General features: G+C 36.2%; 1 protein-coding gene across 1 annotated transcript in view; it reads left to right on the top strand.

The window, feature by feature from the left end:
• Window positions 1-24,195, top strand: part of CPNE3 (copine 3) — a 32,025-nt gene that overhangs the window by 2,622 nt on the left and 5,208 nt on the right. Inside the window, exons 3-17 of the mRNA XM_074898765.1 lie at window positions 613-653; window positions 3,427-3,522; window positions 8,594-8,733; window positions 9,305-9,484; window positions 10,642-10,716; window positions 11,173-11,244; window positions 12,073-12,156; window positions 13,718-13,807; window positions 17,197-17,295; window positions 20,050-20,136; window positions 20,732-20,791; window positions 21,679-21,812; window positions 22,264-22,318; window positions 22,416-22,467; window positions 23,111-23,244. Of these exons, the coding sequence (XP_074754866.1) occupies window positions 8,602-8,733; window positions 9,305-9,484; window positions 10,642-10,716; window positions 11,173-11,244; window positions 12,073-12,156; window positions 13,718-13,807; window positions 17,197-17,295; window positions 20,050-20,136; window positions 20,732-20,791; window positions 21,679-21,812; window positions 22,264-22,318; window positions 22,416-22,467; window positions 23,111-23,244 (1,254 nt within the window). The 5' untranslated portion in view covers window positions 613-653; window positions 3,427-3,522; window positions 8,594-8,601. The remainder of the gene's footprint in view (window positions 1-612; window positions 654-3,426; window positions 3,523-8,593; window positions 8,734-9,304; window positions 9,485-10,641; window positions 10,717-11,172; window positions 11,245-12,072; window positions 12,157-13,717; window positions 13,808-17,196; window positions 17,296-20,049; window positions 20,137-20,731; window positions 20,792-21,678; window positions 21,813-22,263; window positions 22,319-22,415; window positions 22,468-23,110; window positions 23,245-24,195) is intronic.

The raw sequence follows: 24,195 nt of genomic DNA, 5'->3' as shown, positions 1-24,195 counted from the left end.
AATTGAAGGACAGCTGACTGAAGAGCTCTTGGTTTGCCTATAGGAAGGTTTGAAATACATCTGGGCTATAGTAAAGTGTAATTTTGTGATTGTCAGTTTGAAGTTATTATTTATACTGAGATACAAAATGCTATGATGGACCATTGTGGGATAGTGGGTTTTTTGATTTTTCTTGGGCAGCTATTAGCAGTGTAGGAAAACACAGGTTTATTAGAGCATAAGCCACACTGGGAGCTTGCAAGCCGCTGATTTTGGTCTACTTACTGTAAAACACTATCATCTTATTGGAAAAGAAAAAAAATTAAGTGAACAGGACAAACAGGTAGTTAGTCTTTGTTCTTAAAATCTTAAAGGGCTTTTTTTTGCTGGACTTTTAAAATATCTAATGTATTTTGTACTTTGTTCTCTAACAAAGGCTCTGAGTTTCCCATAAATAATCTTTACAGTGCTGTTGTCATGGACACATAAAACTGTTGGACAGACTATTTATTTTAAGAAGAGCTGTAGTTCCTCAAGTATATGCATTTGAACCTGTTACTTTGATACATGGGAATAACAGTTCTTGGTTTTAATTTTCTTTCATTTCATTTCATTTTAATGCTGCTACTGAAGCTTTAGCCTTCTGCTGAAAAGCTCAGAGGCAGACCTCTGAGGTAAGTTACCATAATCTTATTTGTAAGAACTGGTATTTGTAACAGTGAAGTGTCACAGCATGCCAGACTTGAAATGGACTGTATGAAGAATTAATCTAAAACCTGTGGTCACTTGCATCTTGTTTCTACCATAAAACAGTGCAATTTTTAGTGAGATACAAATTTTTCTTTCTTCTGGATAATGTTAGTTATGTAAAGTCAGACGGTGGTTCTACACAGAGAAATTGCTATGAAGAATACATGATTTAGGATACTATTCAAATTGCATAGTTGATAGATTGTTTTCCATGAAGTAATTGATATAAAAATATTATGATAAAACATATATGCAGAAACATTCTTTCCCCTGGTTGAATGCTGTCTGCATAAAGCAACTACATTTTGAAGGCAGAAGATCTATATTTCTTAATTTTCTTGTTCAGGCCACAATATTACCTTTTATACTTTAGTTCACTTGGATCAAAGCATCATCCAAAATTCTTAAAATAATTTTTGTGTGAGGATCTGGACAAGCTGGATCTCTGGGCTGAGGCCAACTGTATGAGTTTCAATAAGGCCAAATGCCAGGGGCTGCACTTGGGCCACAACAACCCCCAGCAACGCTACAGGCTTGGGGAGGAGTGGCTGGAGAGCTGCCAGTCAGAGAGGGACCTGGGGGTGTTGATTGGCAGCCAGCTGAACAGGAGCCAGCAGAGTGTCCAGGTGGCCAAGAAGGCCAATGGCATCCTGGCTTGTGTCAGCAATAGCGTGGCCAGCAGGGACAGGGAAGGGATCTTACCCCTGTACTCGGCACTGGTGAGGCCGCCCCTCGATTCCTGTGTTCAGTTTTGGGCCCCTCACTACAAAAAGGACATTGAATGACTCGAGCGTGTCCAGAGAAGGGCAACGAAGCTGGTGCAGGGTCTGGAGCACAGGTCGTACGGGGAGCGGCTGAGGGAACTGGGGGTGTTTAGTCTGGAGAAGATGAGGCTGAGGGGAGACCTCATCGCCCTCTACAGCTCCCTGAAAGGAGGTTGCAGAGAGCTGGGGGTGAGTCTCTTTACCAAGTCATAAGTAATAGGACAAGAGGTAATGGCCTTAAGTTGCACCAGGGAAAGTTTAGACTAGATATTAGGAAGCATTTCTTTCCAGAACGGGTTGTTAGGTGTTGGAATGGGCTGCCCAGGGAGGTGGTGGAGTCCTCATCCCTGGAGGTGTTTAAGAGTCGAGTTGACATAACGCTGAGGGATCTGGTGTAGTTGGGAACTGTCAGTGTTAGGTTAATGGTTGGACTGGATGATCTTCAAGGTCTTTTCCAACCTAGATGATTCTGTGAGGATGCTGGAAAGAACACTTAGCATTAAAGATGTGCCTAAAGGGTGAAGTTACGTTTTCAGAAATAAAAAACTCAACAGAAGGATATTTAGAAATGGTTTTTTTTTTTATGTCATCTTGTGAACAGGTATCCTAGAAATCAAATTAATAGTTTCTGGTCTGTGAAGTGTCTATGCAGAATTTAAAACAGAATTCTAAATATGTTCTTTGGCAGTGTAACTTAATGATAGATTTTTATATATAGGAACTATCTGAGAATAGTTGCCTGACTTGTTACACCAGTGTGATACCAATCCAGTAGATAAATATTTGAACTGCCTGAGTATGGTGAATCTTGTGTGAATAGATTATTTATTTTCCATAAAGAAAATAAATGTCTCCCTTCTCACACACTCATATGCCTCAGATTTCTTAAATACTAGCTTTTCTTTTTGCTTGCCATAATCTGCAGTAAAATGAGTTCTATGGTCATTAGGGTTTTATCAGTGTAATCACTTGTTCAGTTAAGAATGATATAATTCCTTCATGCATATTAAATAGCGAATGTGAGAAGATAGCTTACACTCAGGGTTTTATGTGAATCTTGAAATACAGAGTGATTCAAGTTGAGATGTATTACTTTGAGCTGCTTCTGTTATTCAACTTGTCAGCACATCAGTTAGTGCCATAGGACAATTTTATCATCTCTGTTGCCTGTAAAGAGAGAAAAAAAGAGGAACCTGAATTCACATCTAGAGGTATGATTTTTAGAGAAGCCTCTAATTTTCAAATGCGATGATGAAATTAGGTTATGGAACAGTTTTAGCCTTTGTAATTTTCTATGAAATGTCAGCTCCTGTGAGGTGATCAGTTTCCTTGAAGGGTTACCTTGAAATTTTTAAAACTATACATTTATATACATGTAATCCAAGATCACTAGAAATTGTGTTGCTGCTGCGCCCGTCAGTGGAAAAAAGCATCTCTTTGTCACCTTCTTGCGGCGGACGTGATATTTTCTGGGACTATGTCGTAATTACCTGCTCTTTGCATGTGCAGCTGTTATAAAGAGATGCTAGAGGACTATGTTGAGACTATGGACTGAGCAGGTTCTGTTGTCAGATGGATGTTGTCTCCCAAGTTTCATTTAAGTCTTGTTTTGTTCATCTTTGTGCCAGCTCTTTACCAGAACCCTCCTTGTGAAAGGCTGTTGTGAGAAGTGCTGTTACTGCTTCGTCTGAGATGCAGTAGAAGAGGTTCTAAGGAGTACAGATCTAGGGATCTTTATGACAAAAATTTCTGTTTGCAAGAAATGGTGTCTTAGGTCTGTCTGAAAGAGCAGAGACTGAACAATTGCATACACGGAACGTTCAGGACAGTAAAGGGTCGTATGTATTATTTCAGGTTTAGGCTCTGTTCAAGATTTTCCTTTTTTATAGTCTGTCTGAATAACTAATTTATTTCTGTGTTGTCATCTGCCTAGGTTTGTGGGAAATACTTAATAATCCAAGAAGGATCAGAGCACTGCTTGTATATGGTCCTGCCTTTTTTAGTCTGGCACACAGCTTACATAAAACACGTAAGTGTAGCATTATAGCTAAAAGGTAAGATGATCAGGAATAGACTTTATTAGCAAGTTCTGAAATGTTTCCCCTGCTTTTTCTGTGTCCATCTGGGCCCTGAGGTAACTACAAAATGAGGATTTTTTTTGACTGTTGTTATGAGCAATCACAGGAACTAGTAAATGTTCTGACAGCAGTAGCTGACATCAGAACAGATTTGAGACGTGACTAAAGGCAGTGACGCTCAACCCAGCTAGAGCAGTCCTTGCTTCATTAGTCTTTTTGTCTTCTAGTTAAGTATTTCTGCTTGTCAGATTGGGAAACGCCTGTATTTCTGAATGTACCATTGCACTACTCTTGAAGGTTATCTGGGCAAGCCTGTAGTCTCCTCTGGTACTGCAGCACTGAGAGGATTGCTGCAGTCTGACAGTTCCCAAGTACTCTGTTAGAAGATTATTCTGATAACAGGTCTGTTCCTTTCCATGTAGAATGCCACGTGTCCTGGTTTTGGCTGGGATAGAGCTAATTTTCCTTCATAGTAGCTAGAATAGTTCTGTGTTTTGGATTCACTGTGGGATTTGGTATGAGAACAGTGTTGATAATACACTGAGGTTTTTAGTTGTTGCTAAGAAATCAAGGACTTTTCCACTTCCAGTGTCCTACCAGTTTGCAGGTGCACACGAAGCTGGGAGGGAGCACAGCCAGAGCAATGGACCCAAACTGGCCAGTGAATGATTACATACCGTGTACATCATTCTCAGTATATAGATGAGGGTTAGTTGGGAAGTTGCGGCTCTTCTGGGGTTGTGGTTTTGGGATTTCCCCTCCTCTGGGATCACTAGCTGGGAAGGGGCTGGGCACTGATTGGCAAGTGGTGAGCAATTGTATTATGCTTGTATATTGTATCGTGTTTGTATATTTTATTGTTATTATTAATATTTTCAAATTTTATTTATTTTTAATTATTAAATTGTTTTTATCTCAACCTAGAAGTCTCCTTTTACCACTCCAGTTGTCTCCCCGGTCCCCTGGGGCAGGGGAGGGTAAGCGAGAGACTGTGTGGTGTTTGACTGATGGCTGGGTTTAAACCGTGACACCAAGTTTACAGTTTCTGTTGAAAAGCAGAACTTGGCTGGGTTGTTTGGTGGATGTCACTTGTCTTCAATGGAATCATCAGTGGAATTCAAAGAATGTTACGATTGGTGGAACTGCAAGACATGACTAGACCTAGAGTTTTGCTTTGGTAATGACAACTCAAGCGGAAGGACTTGTAATATACTTAGTTGACCTAGTCATGCTCTTGAGCGGCCTAGATATGGAATGGGGTGAGGAACAAGTATCTCCCTTGTGACTGTACATTGCTGCAGTTCAGAGTCTGTATGTTGCAAATTCTGCCATACAGTTTATGTAGTTATTTTCAGTGTTCTCCTGTCCAGAATTGTCGGTGTTTTTTTAAAAAGCCTGATACGTTCCTGTGGTCATAAAAGCTATTCCAATAAAAAGGACTATTGAGCTGTCATCTGGCCCCTTTCTGGTGTGCTTTACCTCACTTTATGGTGTACCCTGCATGGAGGACAAATGGTTGATAGCTTGAGAAAAACAGAGGTTTTAATTAAATTTCTCCAGTGGGGAGCAGAGTTATTTTCATAACAATAACTAATTGAATAAGTAAGTCTCTTGTTGTGTGACGTAACTTACTGACAGTCAGGGTTTATCCTACTAGATCCCAAACCATGTCATCTGGCCATGTAATGTTACTCCAGTATCCCAAATGTGCAAGTAATCCAGCCACATATCTAGAATATTTTGCATCTGATTCGCGTACTAGATTTGATAGTGTTTTGTAGAATGGTATTTCAAGAGGTAATGCACTAGTGCAGCTGAGATTTCTTATTCCCACCATCTTGAAGAGACTGCAATTTTCCAGACTCTTTATTCCATCAAGTCTTCAAAAAGAGCATGCTCACTTATGTGACAGTGACTCTGATCCTTCAGGATGTTTATTATCTTTAGGAATCCTGCCACCCACCTCCCAAACCTTTTTTGAAAGTTTTCAGCTAACACAGGCTTTCAGAAGTGAGGAGAATTGGGTGGAGATGGAGTAATTCTTCTTTTGAAGTAGGATGGGATTACAGGGACTCGTGCAGGATATGCAGAGCTCCAAAAGGACTTCTGAGTGCATACATGCGAAGCATCTGTGTGCCCTTTGCAAATTCTGTAATGGCTACAGTGTTGTAAGAGAAGTATCTGTTGTTTATGTACCGAGTTTCACTACCATAAATACTGTTTTGGGTTAATGTGAAAGGACTTTTTCTCACTAGCAAGTATTTTACCAAGTTTTTATGTTTATGCTATTGAAAATCAGGTTGTATTTATTGTAATGTATCAGCCTTACAGTATTACGGACAATCACGTTGACTGTTTTTCAAATAAAATACAAAAATTATTTCTTGAAATGCATTAGATGTATTACAGACCTCTTCAACACATTTTACAAATAATGATTGCTGATATTCTCAAAACCTCTTAGGAAAATGCCTTGCATTATATTTTCATCTTGGATTTTGCAAAACTGGAAATGGAAGAGATTAAAGGACTATCTCAGGATTTTGGAAGTTTTGCTTTTGTATCTGGGTTTCAGGTTGAATATCCTCCACTTGGAATAATGCATGTTCTTGTTATAAGTTGGTTTTTATCTAATGTGGACACAATTATTAGGTCTCAAACAAGAGCATTTGCATTTCAGTGAAGGGAAGCAGCTTTTTTATTCTTCTTTTCTCTGTGTGTTAAAGGTTGCTTTTTGCACAGCACCTCTTTTGCTAAATCTTCTCTTTTCCCATGTTAGATGCATAGTGGAAGATTCAGGGACATGTGGAGGAGGAGAGGAAGTAACAGAATTGACGTATTAATGTGTGAAAGTACTTCACATGTAAGAGAAGTGGGATGTGTACACACAGGCTAAGTAGAAAAAGCTGACCAGGTTTTTAGGTTGACTGGATGCTATCTGTTTAACAGTGATTTTGGAAATGTAACTTTAACAAAAGGAATGTGGCTACAGGTCCTTTTGGGGACTCGTAATAATACGGAATTTCAGAGACGTTAGAGCATGAAAATTTTGACTGTTTTGAGAAATACGTCTCAATTAAAGTTTGATTTCTGTTGAATTTCATGAAAACCCTTTCTACTTGCTGTTGCAGCATCAGTGGATATTACAGCATCATTTTGTCAGCAGAAAGTTGTTTTTCTGGAAACAGCCATTAAGGAGGCATGCGCTGGTCTGCACTGGATTCTATGGGCAAAACCACTGACTGTTAATGAGCTCTGTCTGGCAGCCAGGAAAGCAATAGGGAATGGAAAATACCATTATAAAAAAAGAACCAGGAAAAAAAGGGGCAGACTGCTTTTTAGAGGTATGCTTTCTAAGCCTAAAAAGCATTGGTTTAAAAACTATTTAAACACTTAACTTAGAGCTTCACTTTTTTTTCCCCTTAAAAATGACTGAAACTTGGTAAAGTCATGAGAGCAAATGATACTCAAAGATGGAATTATGTTTAGGTGTTTGGGAGGTACAGGAGAATTTCCATGAATCTGACATGCTTCTTAAAGATAGTGTATGGATGTTGGAGTGATTCCTTTACAGATCATTTATGTTTACTTCATTCTCTAAAAGGTCCATCTCTAAGATACTAAAACAGAGATGAAGAGGCAATGCATGAAGTGTGCCCTAGTGGAATACAAGAAGCCTCTGGAAAATTCCCTCAGACCGCAGTGTTTTCTTTCTCCTGTGTTCAGTTCATCGTTCCTCTTTCTCATGTTCCTTTCCCTTTTTGCCTCTAAAAAAAAGTTCCTTTTCACCAAAAGTCATATGAATGCAGTGAAAAGAAGAGAGATGAGTAGAGTATAGTTTGATGTTCAAATACTCTATATGTGTATGATGCAAGTGAGGAGGCTAGATAGAAGCAAGATGCCTTTCCTTCCTTATTATTCTGTTTAGTGTGCCATGCACTTTCAAGACAAGTTAACCTAGAGGGATAGTGTCTAGACTGTGGACTTACTGTAGAGAAGGAGAAGCTGAAGCTAAAGAGGCTTGGGAACTTTCAAGATAGGCTGCTTGTGGATTTGGAAGTTTTAGTCACTCAGTCAAGGTCAATTGTACTGTAGAGGTTCACCTCCCAGAGAGGTGTTGGAAATTATTAGCTTTATTTCTGGAGAGTATAATTTTAGGGTTTTTGGTTTTTTTTAATATAGAAAATATCTACTGCTCAGGCCTAATGAGGCTTGCAAATGCATGTTATCCCAGCATGGGATTCAAAACTGCTAATGGAGTTGATTTCTTTAGGTTTATAATACCTGCTGGTCTTCTCAGTTCCAGTCCAGAATGACTGAGATACTTAAGAGGAAATGTGAGAAAGTTTTCAGTTCTTTTTTTCAAACAAACCTTCAGAAAGAATATTTCCTCCTAATTCTGTGTTGTTACTTGGCTTCAAAGTTGCTTATCCCTATTATTAAAAGTTGTAGTTGTTTTTGAAGATGTACTAATGCAAGATCACCTGTTCCTGTTACCCACTTAAAACACCCTTTTCCAATTCTACCATGTTCATGGCTTCAGCATTTTGTTACAAAAGTTTGGTGGAGGAGTATACCATATAATTTTTTTCCTTATCAAATTATTATTAATATCTACATTATAAGATACTGGCTTTCATGTGGGCTTTACAGGATGTAATTTAAAGCTTTTAAGTTTTATTGTTGGCAGTTCAAACCACTGTGCTTTCTTCATGATGTGTCATGTTTTTGATTTGGTTACTCAAGCATTCTAAGAAACCTGATCTTGTTTCTTATCCACTGATTTTGAAAGGAAGTTTTATACCTATGTGACAAAGCCAAGAGTATGACAGTATACTGTGATGTTGGTACATGATAAATCTTAAAATTTGCATTTGGAGCCTCAAATTTTATTCCCGACAAGCTAACAGTTCTAATGATCAGTCAGAGAATTAATGCATTGTGACAATCCCATTGTTTGTAATCCCATTGTTTGTTTTTTAGTCCATTTTTAAAATAATGATTTCTGTTGCTGTTTTCTAGCTTAACAAATGGCGGCACAGTGTGTGACGAAGGTGGAGCTGACCATTGCCTGCACCAATCTCTTGGATAAAGATGTTGGTTCCAAGTCAGACCCGCTGTGTGTGCTTCTCCAGAACACGAGTGGTCAGCAGTGGTATGAGGTACAGTGTGATTCTTCTCATGAATCTGCTAAAAACACAGTCTGACTTGTTGGACCTTTTAAAAGTGGAGTGTATGATTTCATTAAAATATTTTAGTAATATACCAGCACCTCTGAACACTTTTCATTAGATTATATCTATAATAGTTATACAGGCAGCACACTAATAATTGTTTTCTAGAAAATACTTACACCTGTCTGATTTTTAGCACTGTTCCCCCAGCCATATGTGGACCAGGAGAAGTAGCCTTCTAAATGCTTACATGTGCTTTTATAAATCCAGTATTCCAAAAGTAGGGTCTCATCCTGAATTTGACAATATAACATTTTTATGTTGATCTTCCTTATGCAGGAATATGTACTTCTTACAGGGAGCAAAGAGAAACAGGTCCTCAAATATCTCTTACAGCAGTGGGTTTTGTATTTATATTTAATGACAGGTTTGTGGGAAGGTATGTCTTTATACTATATAGCAAGAAGAACTTCTGAAAGTCTTTAATAATATGCTCTTTGTTTTGAGTGCTTGTTTGGTTGGTGAAATACTGGATAAAGTGATATCTTTCTAACTACAGGTTGATCGTACAGAAAGAGTTAAGAATTCCTTGAACCCAAAGTTTGCCAAGAAATTCCTAATTGATTACTATTTTGAGCTTGTTCAGAAACTTAAATTTGGAATGTATGACATCGATAACAAAACCTTTGATCTGAGTGATGATGACTTCTTAGGAGAATTTGAATGTACACTGGGACAAGTGAGTATGCAAATGATTTTCCTTAGAATTAAGAAAATAAAAGTTACTGCAAATCATTAACCACTTTTACCTTAAATTTATCACTGTTCTTATGTAGTTGGGATCCTCTAAGTTGAAAAGTATTCCCTTTGTCGTTGTTTTTTTTAAGCCTCGGTTCAGTGTATATATGTTTTATTTGCAAAAGGTCTTGAGATGGTGCCCTGAAAGGTACTGTAGGATGGTGACTGTCTGTATGTTGTTGTATGAAGGTGGACTGTCAGTGAGCACAAAGCAGTAATTGCTATTTATTTACTCTAATATTCAAATTCTTATTTTCATGCTCCATAAAAAGAGAATTTGTGTATAGTGACGTGAGTATTCACAAAGGCCATGTTAACCTTGTAATTTGCTTTCCACTCAAGGCAAACAGTGATTCTGGTTCTGCCTACTGTTTGTTTCACTCCCATTTCTGTGTTAAATTCTGCTATTGGTGCTATCATGCAGCTTCTTTTTAACTTGTTTCTAATAGATCCTTCAAAGGCTCTTCTTCTGAGGAGAGTCGTGTTGGGATTTTTCCTCCCTTGTGTCTAATGTATTTGTATTTTAGGTGCATTATCAAGATGGAGGCATTGTGAAATGAAACTCAGTAACAATTTGGAATTAATCATTCATTCTTAAAGAAGGGCCTGTAGAATGAGTAGACACACTTTTTTAAGAAAGCATTACGTGAAGAGGATAAAATAAAATCAACTAGAAACACTGCGGGGGGAGGCTGATGTTTGTTTGCATGAGAAACATTATGTATATAAATCTGTTTGCTGAAGCCATTTATGAAACATGGCTTGCATGTGTTTGAATGGTATGTATGAAAAACTTAAAAACAATTTGAGATTGGAACTTAAGGTATTATCTTTGTCCATGTATGTGTATCATATTACATAAGACATTTTATTTCATATTGTTCCTGAAACTCTCAATGTGTTCATCTGCATATGTGTTTTAAAATTTTGAAGTGTATCAAGTATTACCTATTCATTTATAGGAGATCATGGGAAGCAAATGTAACGTTGTCATCTTCATGATAAAGGAAAAGTTCCTAAAATGTAAATACCTCACTGTCTTTGAGAATCTATTAAATTGTGTTAATAATGCTTGATGCTCAAATTTTGTCTTGGCAGATAGTTTCTAGCAGGACTATAACAAAGCCATTAGTACTTAAAAATGGCAGACCTGCTGGAAGAGGAAGTATTACGGTAAGACAGTTAAGACAATAAATCTCTTCAGTGTTTATCCTTAAGTGTTTTTGTGGGGTTTTATTAGTTAGTGGCTTGAACACAGTGTATCTAATGTACAGTGCTGTAAAAAGTATCTTAAAGCATTTTTCTTTTCCTCCACTAATATTTGTCATCCAAAAGGACAGCAGCAAATCTTCTGCATCTGTAAGACTCACTGCATCCATCAAAATAATTAGGGCATCTGATATGCTACTATTTGGGCAGTATCTTTAATTGTCAGTGTCATCACGTAGTGAATCCCAGTGTCAAAACAAATTGTTCCTCCTTTCCCCCCACACCATTTTTTTTAATGCTTCATTTGTGCACAGACATGATTTGTTTTAATGGACCTGTCATAGAAGTGTTGTGAATATGAGAAGACTATATGTAGTTCCTGAATACAAAATAAGTATTTTATTTTGTTTGCATATCTAGATTACAGCAGAAGAAGTGAAGGATAACAGGGTGGTTGTATTGGAAGTAGAAGCAAGGAAACTGGACAATAAGGTATTTAAGTGATTGCTGTTTCTTTGATAAAGTAGTAAAATCAGAATCTTGTCAAAACAGGAAACATTGAAATGTTCATTCTTATTTTTTCTCTGAAGTAATTAAATCCATTAAGGTTTTTCTTACTCTAAAAAAGAAACTGAAGAAAGATTGCTTCAGAGTAACTTCATTGACTGTTTTGAAATGAATTATAACGTATTTCTAAATAAAACAAGTGCATTGCAGGGGTAGTCTGTGAACAGCATGCTTCCATTTAAATGTAAATCTTTACATTTAATCATAAAGATAAGGGAGTTTTAGTATATCTGTTGCTTTGAATAGCTGTATAAATGATTACCTGTTAGTTCTCTGAAATAAATGATAAAGAGTGTTATTAGAGTGTATACATCTGTTAGGTTAAATATTTTGGGTTTTGCGAAAATGACTGTATTTAGAAAGACTTTTAGAAACAAAATTTAAAAAAATAAATAATGAAAAAATGTTAATATTTTTCCCAGTCGTTTTAATGCTAGTTTTTTAAACTAGGTGAAATCCTCAGTTTCCTAACTATCCATCATAGTACTTATTGATATAAGTATTATTTTGTTTGAACTGTCAGGTATTTAGTATGTGGATACTACAGAACTTTTATGCTAATTTGATGGACATGGCCCGTTTTCTTTCTCTTTCACAGGTGGTAGTATGATCAGATTTGCATTTCTTCATCTAAAGCTTTTGTTCCCTCAATATTTAGTTTACTTTTTGTTAATCTAAGTGTGTTTTAACTAGTATTTAATGACATTCATGCCACAGGCTGTTCTGGGATAATTACATGTTCTTTAAATACAGGATTTTTTTGGAAAGTCAGATCCTTATCTGGAATTCCACAAGCAGACTGGAGATGGAAACTGGGTGATGGTTCACAGAACAGAGGTAGGATATTTTCAGTCAACAATCTAGAGATTAAGGTTATTCGATTTCCAGTGAATCACAGCCCTAAAGGTACAGTATCTTACAAAAAGAAGAGAACGGTTTCGTAGTTGACATGCAGACCAGTTGGGAATCACCTCAGCTCTTCCACTGACTTGCTGATAGAACAGGAAATCTGCCTTACTCAGATTGTCATTTATGCACCTTGTTTTAAAGGAAAATAATGTTTTTTAAACCTTCTGCGATCTAGAAGAAAACAAGTGTTTTGAAAAGGTACTGCACACTCACTCTTGGTGCTACTCTGAGGGTAGAATTTAAGCATTCCTGTGACTGTGCTATTCTTATGTCAATGTCATCTAGCTGTACTAATGACAGTAATTATACCAAATGCTTGCATAGCAAGGGCAAGCCAAGGATAACGTGCTTGAGCAGCAGCAGCCTTCCACCCAGGAGGAGGTGCAGAGGTCCCGTGGCAGCAACTGACAGGGTAGGAGTAGGTTCAAACTGTCTCACTGTAGTGGAAGCTCAGGCCCTAGTCACAACTGAGGTAATGTGCACATTTGCAGTGATGACTGTATTAATTTTGAAGCATGGATGTTGAAGAAGTATAAATCCTTTCTGTGTCACATTTTATGTGGAAGGACAACCTCATGAGAAAACCTGTTTTTATAAATCTATCATTTCCATGAGGATTTCAATCATCTATTTCAGTAATGAATCCAGAATCTGCTGTTCCAGCCTGGAACTGGTTGGAGGATTAGTTCTTTGTTACAGATTTTAAAAACCTTTAATGCTACTAACTGCTGTTTACTGTTTTCATTTTCAAAAGAGAACTTTCTCTGTACTACAGTGCTGGAAGTATGAGTATTATTATTAGGTATTATTAATTAAGTATTACTTCTTGTGCTTTATAAGGTCATTATTTGATACATTGGGTATATGACAGATACTTTCCAGTTGACAAGTTCTTAAGATACTTCATTATTATTCTTAAATTTCACTTATTTAGCATTCAGCTTGAGACACCTTTTATTCTCATGCACTGTTTCTGCCTAACTATACCATTAATTTCTTGAGAGAATATTTCCATAAGTGGAATTTCAGAATAAATATAAGATGGAGTGAATTTTAATCTCTAGAGCACTGATATATTCAGAAATTCCAGTATAATCTTCGATGTTTTTTTTGATAAGTCGCACTTTTTTATATATGTTTATGTGTGTGTGTGTGTGTTAATTAAAAAAAAACCCACAATGTCAATGTTTACGTAAAGATCAATTTAATTTTTTGCAGTGAACTAGCTGAATCATGTAACAGATCACAGTACAGTCAAGAAAAACATGGAGTTGAAAGATACCATCTCTTTTGGACAATGGTATTGCATGCTAAGAATATGTAGTTTTGTTTATATCCTAGATGTTAAGGATTTGGGTTGCAGGAAGTGATTGACAGCAGTGGTAGTCAACTGGGTTTGCTTACAAAAATCATGGCATGAAGGTATGATCAGTTATGGTGACTACTTTTCACTCTTGTGAACAATACTATTCTGACTTTTTTTTAACAGGTTATTAAAAACAACCTGAATCCTGTTTGGAGGCCCTTTAAAATCTCTCTCAATTCTCTGTGTTACAGTGACATGGATAAGTCAATCAAGGTAATGCATATGAAATGTGTGTATGAATTAATGCATTAAAAAATCAGAATATGTAATGAATAGAAGCTGTGTTATTCTAGTTACTGCCTTTTTCAAATTGAAGAGAAAGTATTACGTTTCTTACTCTTATCTGAAAGTCACAGAGATACATGCATGTTTTAGGAAAAAAGCATATCTCACACCTGTGATGCATTATCTGGTAAAAGTTGGTCTTTAAAAGTGTGGGAAACCAGTTGAACATAAGTAGCTTTGAAATACCCAATTCAGTTTCTTATTTGGATTGTAAGTGTTACATCAGCCAATACTGATGGTGATCAGATACTGCACAGTCAGATACATGGTAAAGGCTCTATAGAATATGCTTTGTTCGGTGTTATGGATCTTGTAATACTTTGTTACTGGTGTAACAGGTAACAGTAATGAAATTCTTAATATACTACCTGATACAATTAATTACACTTAATACTAGCTGAGATAATGGATGTGGACCAGACGTATCTTATGGCTACCAGATGTAGTCACTTTTTCTCTTTAAATAAAACTGAACTTTCTGTCAGAAAGTCAACCAAACCTGTAATGTAATGATTCAGATTTTGTATTGAATAAATTATGTTTAACTTCTGAATGTTTTTCTTTAGGAATTCCCTTTAGGGGTGGAATTGAAGCTAAACAACCAATCAAAATGCCATTTATAAGCTATCAAGAACATGTTAGGAACCTGATATTTTAGTTTTTAAAAAAAACCCTTAATGAAACAAGCCACTATACTCGCTATTCTTCCTCTGGGAAGGAAAAATGGGAGCATGATCTGCATATGACAGGTATTAGTCATATGACTTAAGGCAGTCCTGGAAAATGCTTAACAGCCACAGGGATGTGGGTGTTAAAAGCACCTGTATAGATTTAAATACATAATTACAGAGCAGACTAATGGACACCTTTACAAGCCCAGAACCTGCTTCCCTTACTGCTTCTGTGTTTTCTCCTTCTCATTTCTTTCTGCTTCCTTTTTCCCCAAAATAGCTGTGACAGCTCTTACATCTCCATAATGTAAATATATTCTTTTTCAGTAAACAAGCATACTAAAACTGTAGACTGTTGATAAAAATATGTCTGTTAAGATGGAGTTATTCTCAGCGCTGTCATTTTAATGAAGTCTGTTCCTTGGAATCTTACCTCAGAAGTGTAGGTTTATTTCTAGAAGAAATAGATTTTACGTGGTGTTGTTATGGACTTTCAGACAGTAGGATTATATGTTAATTTATAAATCTGGGAGCTATCTCTTCAAACATTAAAATGCAGACAGAATTGTATTATAATGTTGTTGTAGGATTAAACAATACTTTTAACACTTTCATATGCGTGCAGTTGCATACGTAATGGGCTATTTGTCATAGTAAGTAAAACCACCAACTTTTCCATAATGAGTGGCTTTTCACCTATTTAATGACTTAGTTTGTGTATTCCCAGCAATGCACAAACCAAGTTGATTCTTTATCTTCTGGATTTACTGCTGTATTCCCTGTGAGTTTGTTTGCAGTCAGTGTTTTTTCTCTGTTGAAAATGTGAACCTTTCATCTGGAGCAAGCATGCCTAGTTCTGTTGGGGAAAAAATACATGTAATTTTATCACATGGTTCCTTAGCGCTATTGCATGTCCAGGAGGGGCATACATGGAACAAAAGAACTGTTTCTGTTTTGCCTGAAGTATTGAAAATTGTCTTAAATGGGTCAAATATATCAATCAAGAGAAATTTTGATCCCTCTAAAAGGAGAAAGAAATAACTGTGCTAACTGTGAACAGGTTTCATAACTATTGGCTCAGGAAATGTCTTCAGTTTTAAATTTCAGGTACTGAAGCACTTGGCTGAGTATTTGATTGGCTTAACTTACGGCATTCAAAAGAATTTACATAGCATCTGCCATGAACATTAGTCTGTTGTTTCTGTGGCTGCTTGTATGAGGTTTAAGTTGCTATCAGTGCATGTGCATGCATTTATTTATTAGTGCGTTGAAAAGGTAGTGCAAACTGCAACAGAGGCATGTTCTGCACAGTGTGGAACTTGCAATCTATGCACCATATTTTGTACTTCACCATTACTGTTTGTTTTCAGAAAGTTAATTCCTCTCTCAGAAGCTCAAGCCTATGTTGAAGTTGTTTGGTTTACTTTGTTATTCTTAAGTGAACTGGCCAAGTAATCAACTAAATTGTTTCTTGAATATAATTGTATTATTTTTTCAGTCTGGAAAGACAGACATGAAAATAGATGTTCAGTTTAAGCCATATATATTCAGAAAAGTTTTTCTTGAAGTTTATGTCTTGATTCCAAACAATGGGGGATTCCTGCTTTGACTCTGGATTTATTACTGTTATTATTTATCATTATTAAGTATTTTTCTCATTTTTTCTGTGATTTGATTAATTTAAGTTAGCTAGCATGTCTGTGTGCTAAACTGAAATATCAGAAGTGAATGGAATTAACATGCTATTATAGACAAATATACAGCTTTTTATCTAGAAAAGCAGTTGGGTCACATTCGTAAGTTGAGCTTTTATAAAACAAAAATTGAGGGCACTAAAGTAACAGTGGTAAGGTTATGCTATCTCAAATGGATAGGTTTTCAAAGAAGAAAGAAGTACTTTTACTTGTTCTGCCTTCTTTGTTCGTTTGGGGTGTTAAAAGATGAGTTGATTAAATAATAAAACTTAACATTAAACACTGAATACAGAAAAAGAGGGATTTTTAGATGATACTCAGATCCATGAAGTGTGGATCGTAGTGACTGCTTAAATTTGATAATAAAAATCAAGTCTTGCTTGTAGATTTAGGGCTGAACTTTCACATACTTATAAATTCTGAGTTATCTTGAAGATTAATAAAGTAATATAAAAGTATTAATAAAAATCTCACGAACACTGAAAAACTGATGTACTAAACTTTTGGCTGAATGGTTAGAGATAGTTTTTCAGAGGTATTAAGGAAATTTAAGTCTCTTAATCCACGATGACAGTAAAAAAGCCTGCATTATTTTCCTACTCGTCCTGACACCCCCTCACTCCCAAAATGTAGTTTGATATAATTGATGTTACTTGCTTGTGCAAGACCTGATACTGCTTAGTATTCTTATCTCTCCTTCACTTCAGTGGAAGATCTGTTCTGAAACTGGGTGTATTGGCTTTTACCCAATCTTAATCTATAATTTTTAGATGCAACTCTATGCCATTCTAAGACTGCAGACAAGACGCTAAAACGAGAAAAACTCCATGATGTAAGAGATTTAGGAATGTTTTGGATGTTCAGGTTTGCCTGAACTAGAAATGCCATTGCAGTGTTTGTTGCTTATGTAGTGCCATTTCTGTTACTAACAGTGAATAATGCTTAATTTTAGGTTGAGTGCTATGACTATGATAGTGATGGGTCTCATGATCTCATAGGAAGTTTTCAAACTACGATGTCAAAACTGAAGGAAGCATCTCGGTCCTCACCTGTAAGTCTTACATGGTCTAAGCTGTCCGTATTCTTTTGATAAGCTGTTTTACTCATTTATGTCACTTGACTCGCAGGTATCAAAATTGTGTTAGGCTACACCTTAACAATGCTACTGTAGCTGTGGTTGACTCAGCATTTACGTTATGCATCCACTTTCCTATGATTAATATTTTGGTTACAGTTTTTAATATTATGTATCTTAAATACCCAACCATCAGCACAAATGAATTTCATTAATCATAAAAATACAGAAATCAAAACATTTAGAGTATCAGAAGACAGAATGCAGCACAAATTTCACTGCAGTTAAAAGGCCAAAGCTTGTAGTACTTTTTGAGGTTTTACTCAGTCCTTTATTTTGAGTATGGCCCTTACCAACTATCATGGATACTTCAGTGTATATGAAAAAATTCAACACTTAGTCACTGCACAAAAATGCCACTGAATGTGTTATGTTAGATGGATCTTCTTTAAAGTCAGATTACCCTTCCTGTTCTTATGAACTGTATGAACCTGCAAACCTTTTAATACATGATTTTTACATTTATAAGAAAAAAGGTGGCATAGCAACCTTAACATAAAGTCTGTGTTTTATGTATGTAATCAAAATATTTTTACCATCTTTTCCTTCAATTCTGTAAAACCTGCAGAACTGCTTCTGCATTAATAATAAGATGTATATATAAGAATGCCTGCTTGTACTTTTCTAACTTTTCTAGTGTTACATTCATACTAAACTCTTCAGATCTGTTGGATGTGAAGAGTCCACCTTGACTGTAGTGGTTTTTTGATTGCTGCTTTGTGCCCTGCTGTGCTTTCCTTTCAGAAACCCATTTCTGAACTCATTTTGAATTAGGCTTGGTTCAGTTTAATGCCTCTTAAGGTTTTATATTGTTTGTCAGGAATTTTGGACTCATATCCTATGCATGTAATTTATATGCTGCCTAGTTGGAGCTCTTAGGTGGTGTTCTCTTTTTTTTTTTTTTTTTTCCTAGATCTTTCAGTGGCCAGGTGGTATCAGTTTAGCTTTCAGTGCTGACAGCGATCTTTCCTATTATTCTGTAATTAAAGTTTACAAAAAATAAATTGGGGAGCGGGTTGATTTCATAAAACCATTTTATCTCCTTTTTAAAATGAAGATTTTACAAATATTTTAACAGGACATTTTCCTTTTTTTTAAAAAAAAAAAAAAGTTGTGCTTTTGTTATAGAGCAATATCATAAATTAAAACTAGCAGGCTTGTATGTTTGCATTTTCAAACCTGTATTTTTGTAAGAACTATGACAGTGGGTTCCCATGCAGTGTGAAGCATGTTGTATAAAGGCTCCTTGAGAATATGAATACCTATTTTCATTGCACCCCTAGTAGCATAATAGGTGTGGTCTCTTTTGAATTTAAAGAAAAGGTATTTTAAATTATCTACCTGTACTGGTTTTGGAAATGCTTTAAGAAAGTTGTTTTCATGAGAACTGTGTCTGTACCTAATCTAAGTAATTTACTGCTCTGCCAGTAAAATGAAGTAAAGATAAGAGACAACACAAATAATCTGCTTCAGGTTTTTTCTACTTTTAAAAGGAACTAATCTCTAACCCTGCATGATCTGATTAATATGATAATGTTGGTAAAATATATCTAATTTGTGCATTAGAATTTGACTTTATATACTCCAAGTGTGATCTTCAGTTACTACCACAATTCAGACATCAGCTGCACCTGACACAACTCCTTTCAAGTTTACTTGAGGCAGGCATGGGTGTGACTCTGTACCCTCAGCTGCTGAGGAAGATGATCTTGTATGACTGAAGGGAACATGTGGCTTTTACATTCTCTGGAGAATTGCTGATTTTTCCTTTTTCCCCATTCTCCAAAGGGGTGTATCTTCCCCCCAAGCGTGCTGTGAATGAGCTCTGATTGGAGGATTATAAAATGTAGTTGAAAGATTGTAAATTCTATGTATCTTGTGGCTGTTACTAGTGGGTACATCACTAGTTGACATAATGGCACAAAACCAAGTCCCTGAAAGACAATTTCCATCAAATAGAAATGATACTGGTGGGGAAATGTCCAAAAAAAGAAGGTAAACCAGAGGCATGTAGACTACTCAGGTGCTGATTTTATTAGTCCATTTTTTCACTTGAGATTAATTGCAAGATCACTTTTTAGAACTTAATGAACTTAAACCAAAGCAGTAGAACCAGTTTCTGGCACTGAGCCAGAAGACCTGTCTGGAATAGCTCCTCAGACTATTTATGCACCAGACATGCTGCATTGTACCATCATACCTGTACAATGGCAGGAGCTGCTTAACCTGGCTATCTGTTGGTTGCACTTGGAGGTTAAGGTGTCGGTTTAATTAATGAAGCCTCAACAATGGATTTTTTGGAACATATACCTTTTATTTTGTACGTTACTACCACAGCTGCTGCTAACAGTGATGCTTTGCCTGAATCACCACGTCTTTACCAAAAAGGAAGTTTCCTCAGAGGGAAAATGGTACAGAATTTCTTCGTATAGTTGAAATGCAGTTGTCTAAACAAGCATTTGTAAGCTTTTGGGTTAGAGAAAATTTTTATCTTGATAATGGGATTTTTCTTGCTGATTTTGGGCAGGCTGGGTTTAACTTTGCTTGATAGTGAAATAAACTGCATTTTAATACAAGTCCAAACTATCAATCCTAGAATAAAGAATTTTAAAATTTCTTGCATAAATTACATTTATAGTGCTTTTGTTGGATTTGTTTGCGTTCACGCAGGTTGAATTTGAGTGCATCAATGAAAAGAAAAGACAGAAGAAAAAAAATTATAAGAACTCTGGCATTGTGAGCGTTAAGCACTGTGAGGTCAGTAATATATCCTGGTATGAGTCTTTGGTTTTAAGTGTTCAAAGCATAACAACTCTAATCTAGTATGCCTACACCCTCAAACTGTAAGAAACTTTAAAATGCCTGAAAGTTCCAGACGCAGTAAATATTTAAGGGCTCTGATTCATATAAGGAGTCAGATTGACAGCAGAATCATGTGTCTGTCCCCTCCCTTTCTCTTGAAGATGCCATCTGTATGGCAAAGGTGGCTTACTAATTTGTAAGGCCATTCTTGAACCACTGTGTTTCCCAACTCACCGTTTTAATGTAAATTAAAATCTGGTAAGTCTGTCATGATAATGTTGTTGTATAAATGATAATGCTTTTGGAGCTACTTTGTCTGCCTGTAATTTTATAAAAGGCCTGATTCTGATGTACTGAGTGTGTGATGGCACAGTGTAAACAGCCTCAGTGCAGTGGGTGGGTGGGATATCTATAGAGTAAAAGTACGGCTTTGCATGGATAAAGAAAACAAATCTGGAACCTCAGAAGTTTCTGCAACAATACTTACTGGTTTTCTCCCATTAAAAAAAAAAAAAAAAGGTTAATTCCTGTCTTTAACTTTTTTTTTTAGATAATAGTAGAATGCACATTCCTTGATTACATCATGGGGGGGTGTCAGCTGAATTTCACAGTAAGTTAAATCATTTATATAAAGTAGCTTCAGAGTTTTGGAACAAACTGAAGTATATAATTGTCTGTGTTCTTCATTAGATTACTGTTTGTTTCTTTTTTTAAAATTTTTGTATTTGTTCTGTAGCATGGAGGGGGGAAGCCATTTTGCCAGAGTCCATCTAGTCTGTTTAGAAAAAATTATTTCCTTTATTCATGGCACGAAGTTCTCAACCTGTAGTTACGTTGGTTAGGAACTGGCTGAGCTGTGTGGATGGAGACAATGAGAAATTGACATTTCTGTGATTTACTTCATTTCCTTTAAGATTTCACTTTTGACCTTGATGGTGGTTTTCAAAGCCTTTTACTTTAATGAAAGCAACATACAGAAGCCATCATATGGGTTACGACCCTTAAGTAATGTAATTCGGAAACAAAATGCAGCACAAATAACAGTAAGATGTCTTCACCCTGGTAATATGCCTCATCACCAAGGCAGAGAAGACCCATTGAGGTCAGACAGAGAATTATCTCTAGGCTTCTGTGGTGTCTGACTAGTGGTACTTCTGAGAGAAAAGATGGCAAGATAGAGGATAAAATTAATTTAACAGCTATTTAAGAGCTGCTGTGAGTGGTAACTGAAAACAAACATGGTGAAAACCTGACAGATGAATGTCATTTCAGCCCTTCTGAGAGATGCAGAGCTGGTGCTGGTTTTGTAGTGGCATTATTTTAAGAGTGTTAATATTCCAAGAAACCTACATCGAAGTATAGTGTCTGTTAGATTTGTAGATGTTCTGGTAACTACTCTTTGTAACTCTTCCATGATTTTCACTTTGGCTTTGCCAGAGATAAGAAACACAATTTTATCTCTAACAGCAATTTGATCCAAATACTGCATTTTGACAGGTGGGGATAGATTTTACAGGCTCCAATGGAGACCCTCGCTCTCCAGACTCTCTGCATTATCTCAGCCCTAACGGGGTTAATGAATACCTAACAGCCATTTGGTCTGTAGGAATGGTCATTCAGGATTATGATACGTAAGTTTTTTAGATTTTTATTTAAATCATTTTTTAGATATATAGATATTTGTGGTAGTTTCTTCAACCAGTGTTGAAGATGCCAGTAGATATATCAGAATGAAACTTGTGAGCTGAAATGTAGAGCCAAAAACAACTTTATAATCGCTGCACATGACATAATCACGAGCAAAAGCTTGTGTTTACTGTAGACAAGCAAGGCTTTTAATCTGTGATATAAAAAGCAGCATTAATTTAAATAAAGGCTTACATTCTTCCCAATTTGGTGTTAAAGACTGGTTTGGTCTTATTTCTAAGTACAAGGGGGAACTTCCATTAAATTTTGCGTCTTAATGCTTAATAAACAGCACTTTTAATGATCAAAAGCAGCACTGATTAGCTAAAGTTACTGAACTATGACAGCTTTTAAAGGAAGGCACTCACTTCATTTTCTTTAAAATTGCTTTTTTAGAGATAAGATGTTTCCAGCCTTTGGATTTGGTGCACAAATTCCTCCTTCATTTCAGGTAATTGAACATGTAAATGCACTATATAAGACAACTAAAAACACTTCAGGAGGAGATTATATGTACAGTCCTAACTATGTCTTTTGTGTATTGATAGGTGTCACATGAGTTTCCATTAAATTTTAACCCATCAAACCCATTCTGTAATGGTAAGTCTGAGAAAGTAACATCAGACCTAGAGGATAAAATGTCTAAGATGAAGGGATAAAAACACTTGCAGGTGAATTGTGTAACATGTTGTTCTGATAGTTGTGTAGCAGGAAACAATTTTATAACAATTCTCTTAGTTACTAGAAATAGCATTTGGTCTCTCTTCTGTATTGTTTTGTGAAAGAAGTGTTTTGAGCAGCTAGGGCACAGCATAGGTGAGCTGGGAATAGTTCTCTGATGTTGTCAAGCCACTTCATTCTACTGCACTGCTGGTGTGGTTGTCTGGTTTGAGTATAATGCTGCTATTACCTGTTGAATATGACATCTCTGATCACACGGCTAGCTACCACAAGCTGCCAGGTGGAGAGAACTGTTGTAATTCAGTTACACGCACTTGAGCATACAGTATTTGGCCTTTCTATTCACATAAAGCCAAGTATGTTAAGCATGTGTGTTAAGCATTGGCCAAACTGAAGGCCTCCATTGCTTGTGATTCATTTTTTTTTTAATCATATTTAGTTTTAAATCTTTGTATCATCACTTTAAATAACTGACATATACAGTGGTTTAGGAACACTGAGTGCTTCAAAATATCCTAATTATAATATGAAAGAAATAATAGGATGTATTTGTGTTCTCTAGGAATCCAAGGCATTGTTGATGCATATCGGGCTTGTCTTCCTCAAGTGAAATTATATGGACCAACAAATTTTTCTCCAATTATAAACCATGTGTCAAGATTTGCTGCAGCAGCTACACAACAGCAAACAGCATCTGTAAGTTCTTCATGCTAGTGTGTGTATTTTTCTTACTTTTTTCTTTCCCTTCTAGTTTATAAATATTTTTTCTTTCCCTTCTAGTTTATAAATATTATTTTTTTTCCCTTCTAGTTTATAAATATTATTTTTTCCCTTCTTGTTTATAAATACTATTTTTCCAGTTTGAAAAATAACATATTTGGAAAAGAGCTAAGGATTTTCATATGCCAAGAGGTTTATAAGGTTTTGCCTCGGTAGTCTTAACTGTCATCAATATATATATTAGGAAAGCAGCAAAACTTCTCGTACAGTTTTTTTTTTTCCTGAGTGCAGTATGCCTAGCAAGAGATTTATTTTTTCTGCCTGAAAGAATGCTTTAAAGAAATTTTGCTGCCTTGCCATTTAATGCATACTGTAGATATTTTGGTTGGCTTTTTGTTTTTAGTGATTTTCTTCCAGTATGGGGGGATGTATAAGAAGAGAGAAATTAATCCCGTGTCATATGCTGTCATGCTGCTGGTCATAGCCTTCTCTGATCATGGTTGCTTTGTAGACATTCTTGCTGCAGTGGGGGAGTGGAGTGGTGGGGAACAATGAGAAAAGGTGGTACTTGAACACAGAACATAAGGGAAATCCAATTATTTTGGAGGCAAATAAGGGAAGATGGGAAGCAAAGTACTGAAGAGGAAGACTTGTAAGAATACTAGGAGTACCTTCGGAACTTCAATTTGTGCTGCCCAGTAATTGTCTGAAATGAACCAAGTGAGAGAAGACCAGAAGTTCAAAAAAGTGTTGGATAGTTTCTGAACTTTGTACTTCTAGCTTGTTCTTGGTACTTTAAACCAGAACAGAAGCTAAGATGCCAACTTTTAGAAGCCCTGGCAGTATAGTGGAAGCAATTCAAGTGGTACTTGAATAAATTACCAAAGTACGGCAAGGTAGTCTCAGATGCCTTGGTAATTAACTTCA

The sequence above is a fragment of the Athene noctua genome, chromosome 2 (assembly GCF_965140245.1).
Source record: "Athene noctua chromosome 2, bAthNoc1.hap1.1, whole genome shotgun sequence".
Classification (NCBI taxonomy): Eukaryota; Metazoa; Chordata; class Aves; order Strigiformes; family Strigidae; genus Athene; species Athene noctua.
This window is presented reverse-complemented; position numbering and strand designations above follow the sequence as displayed.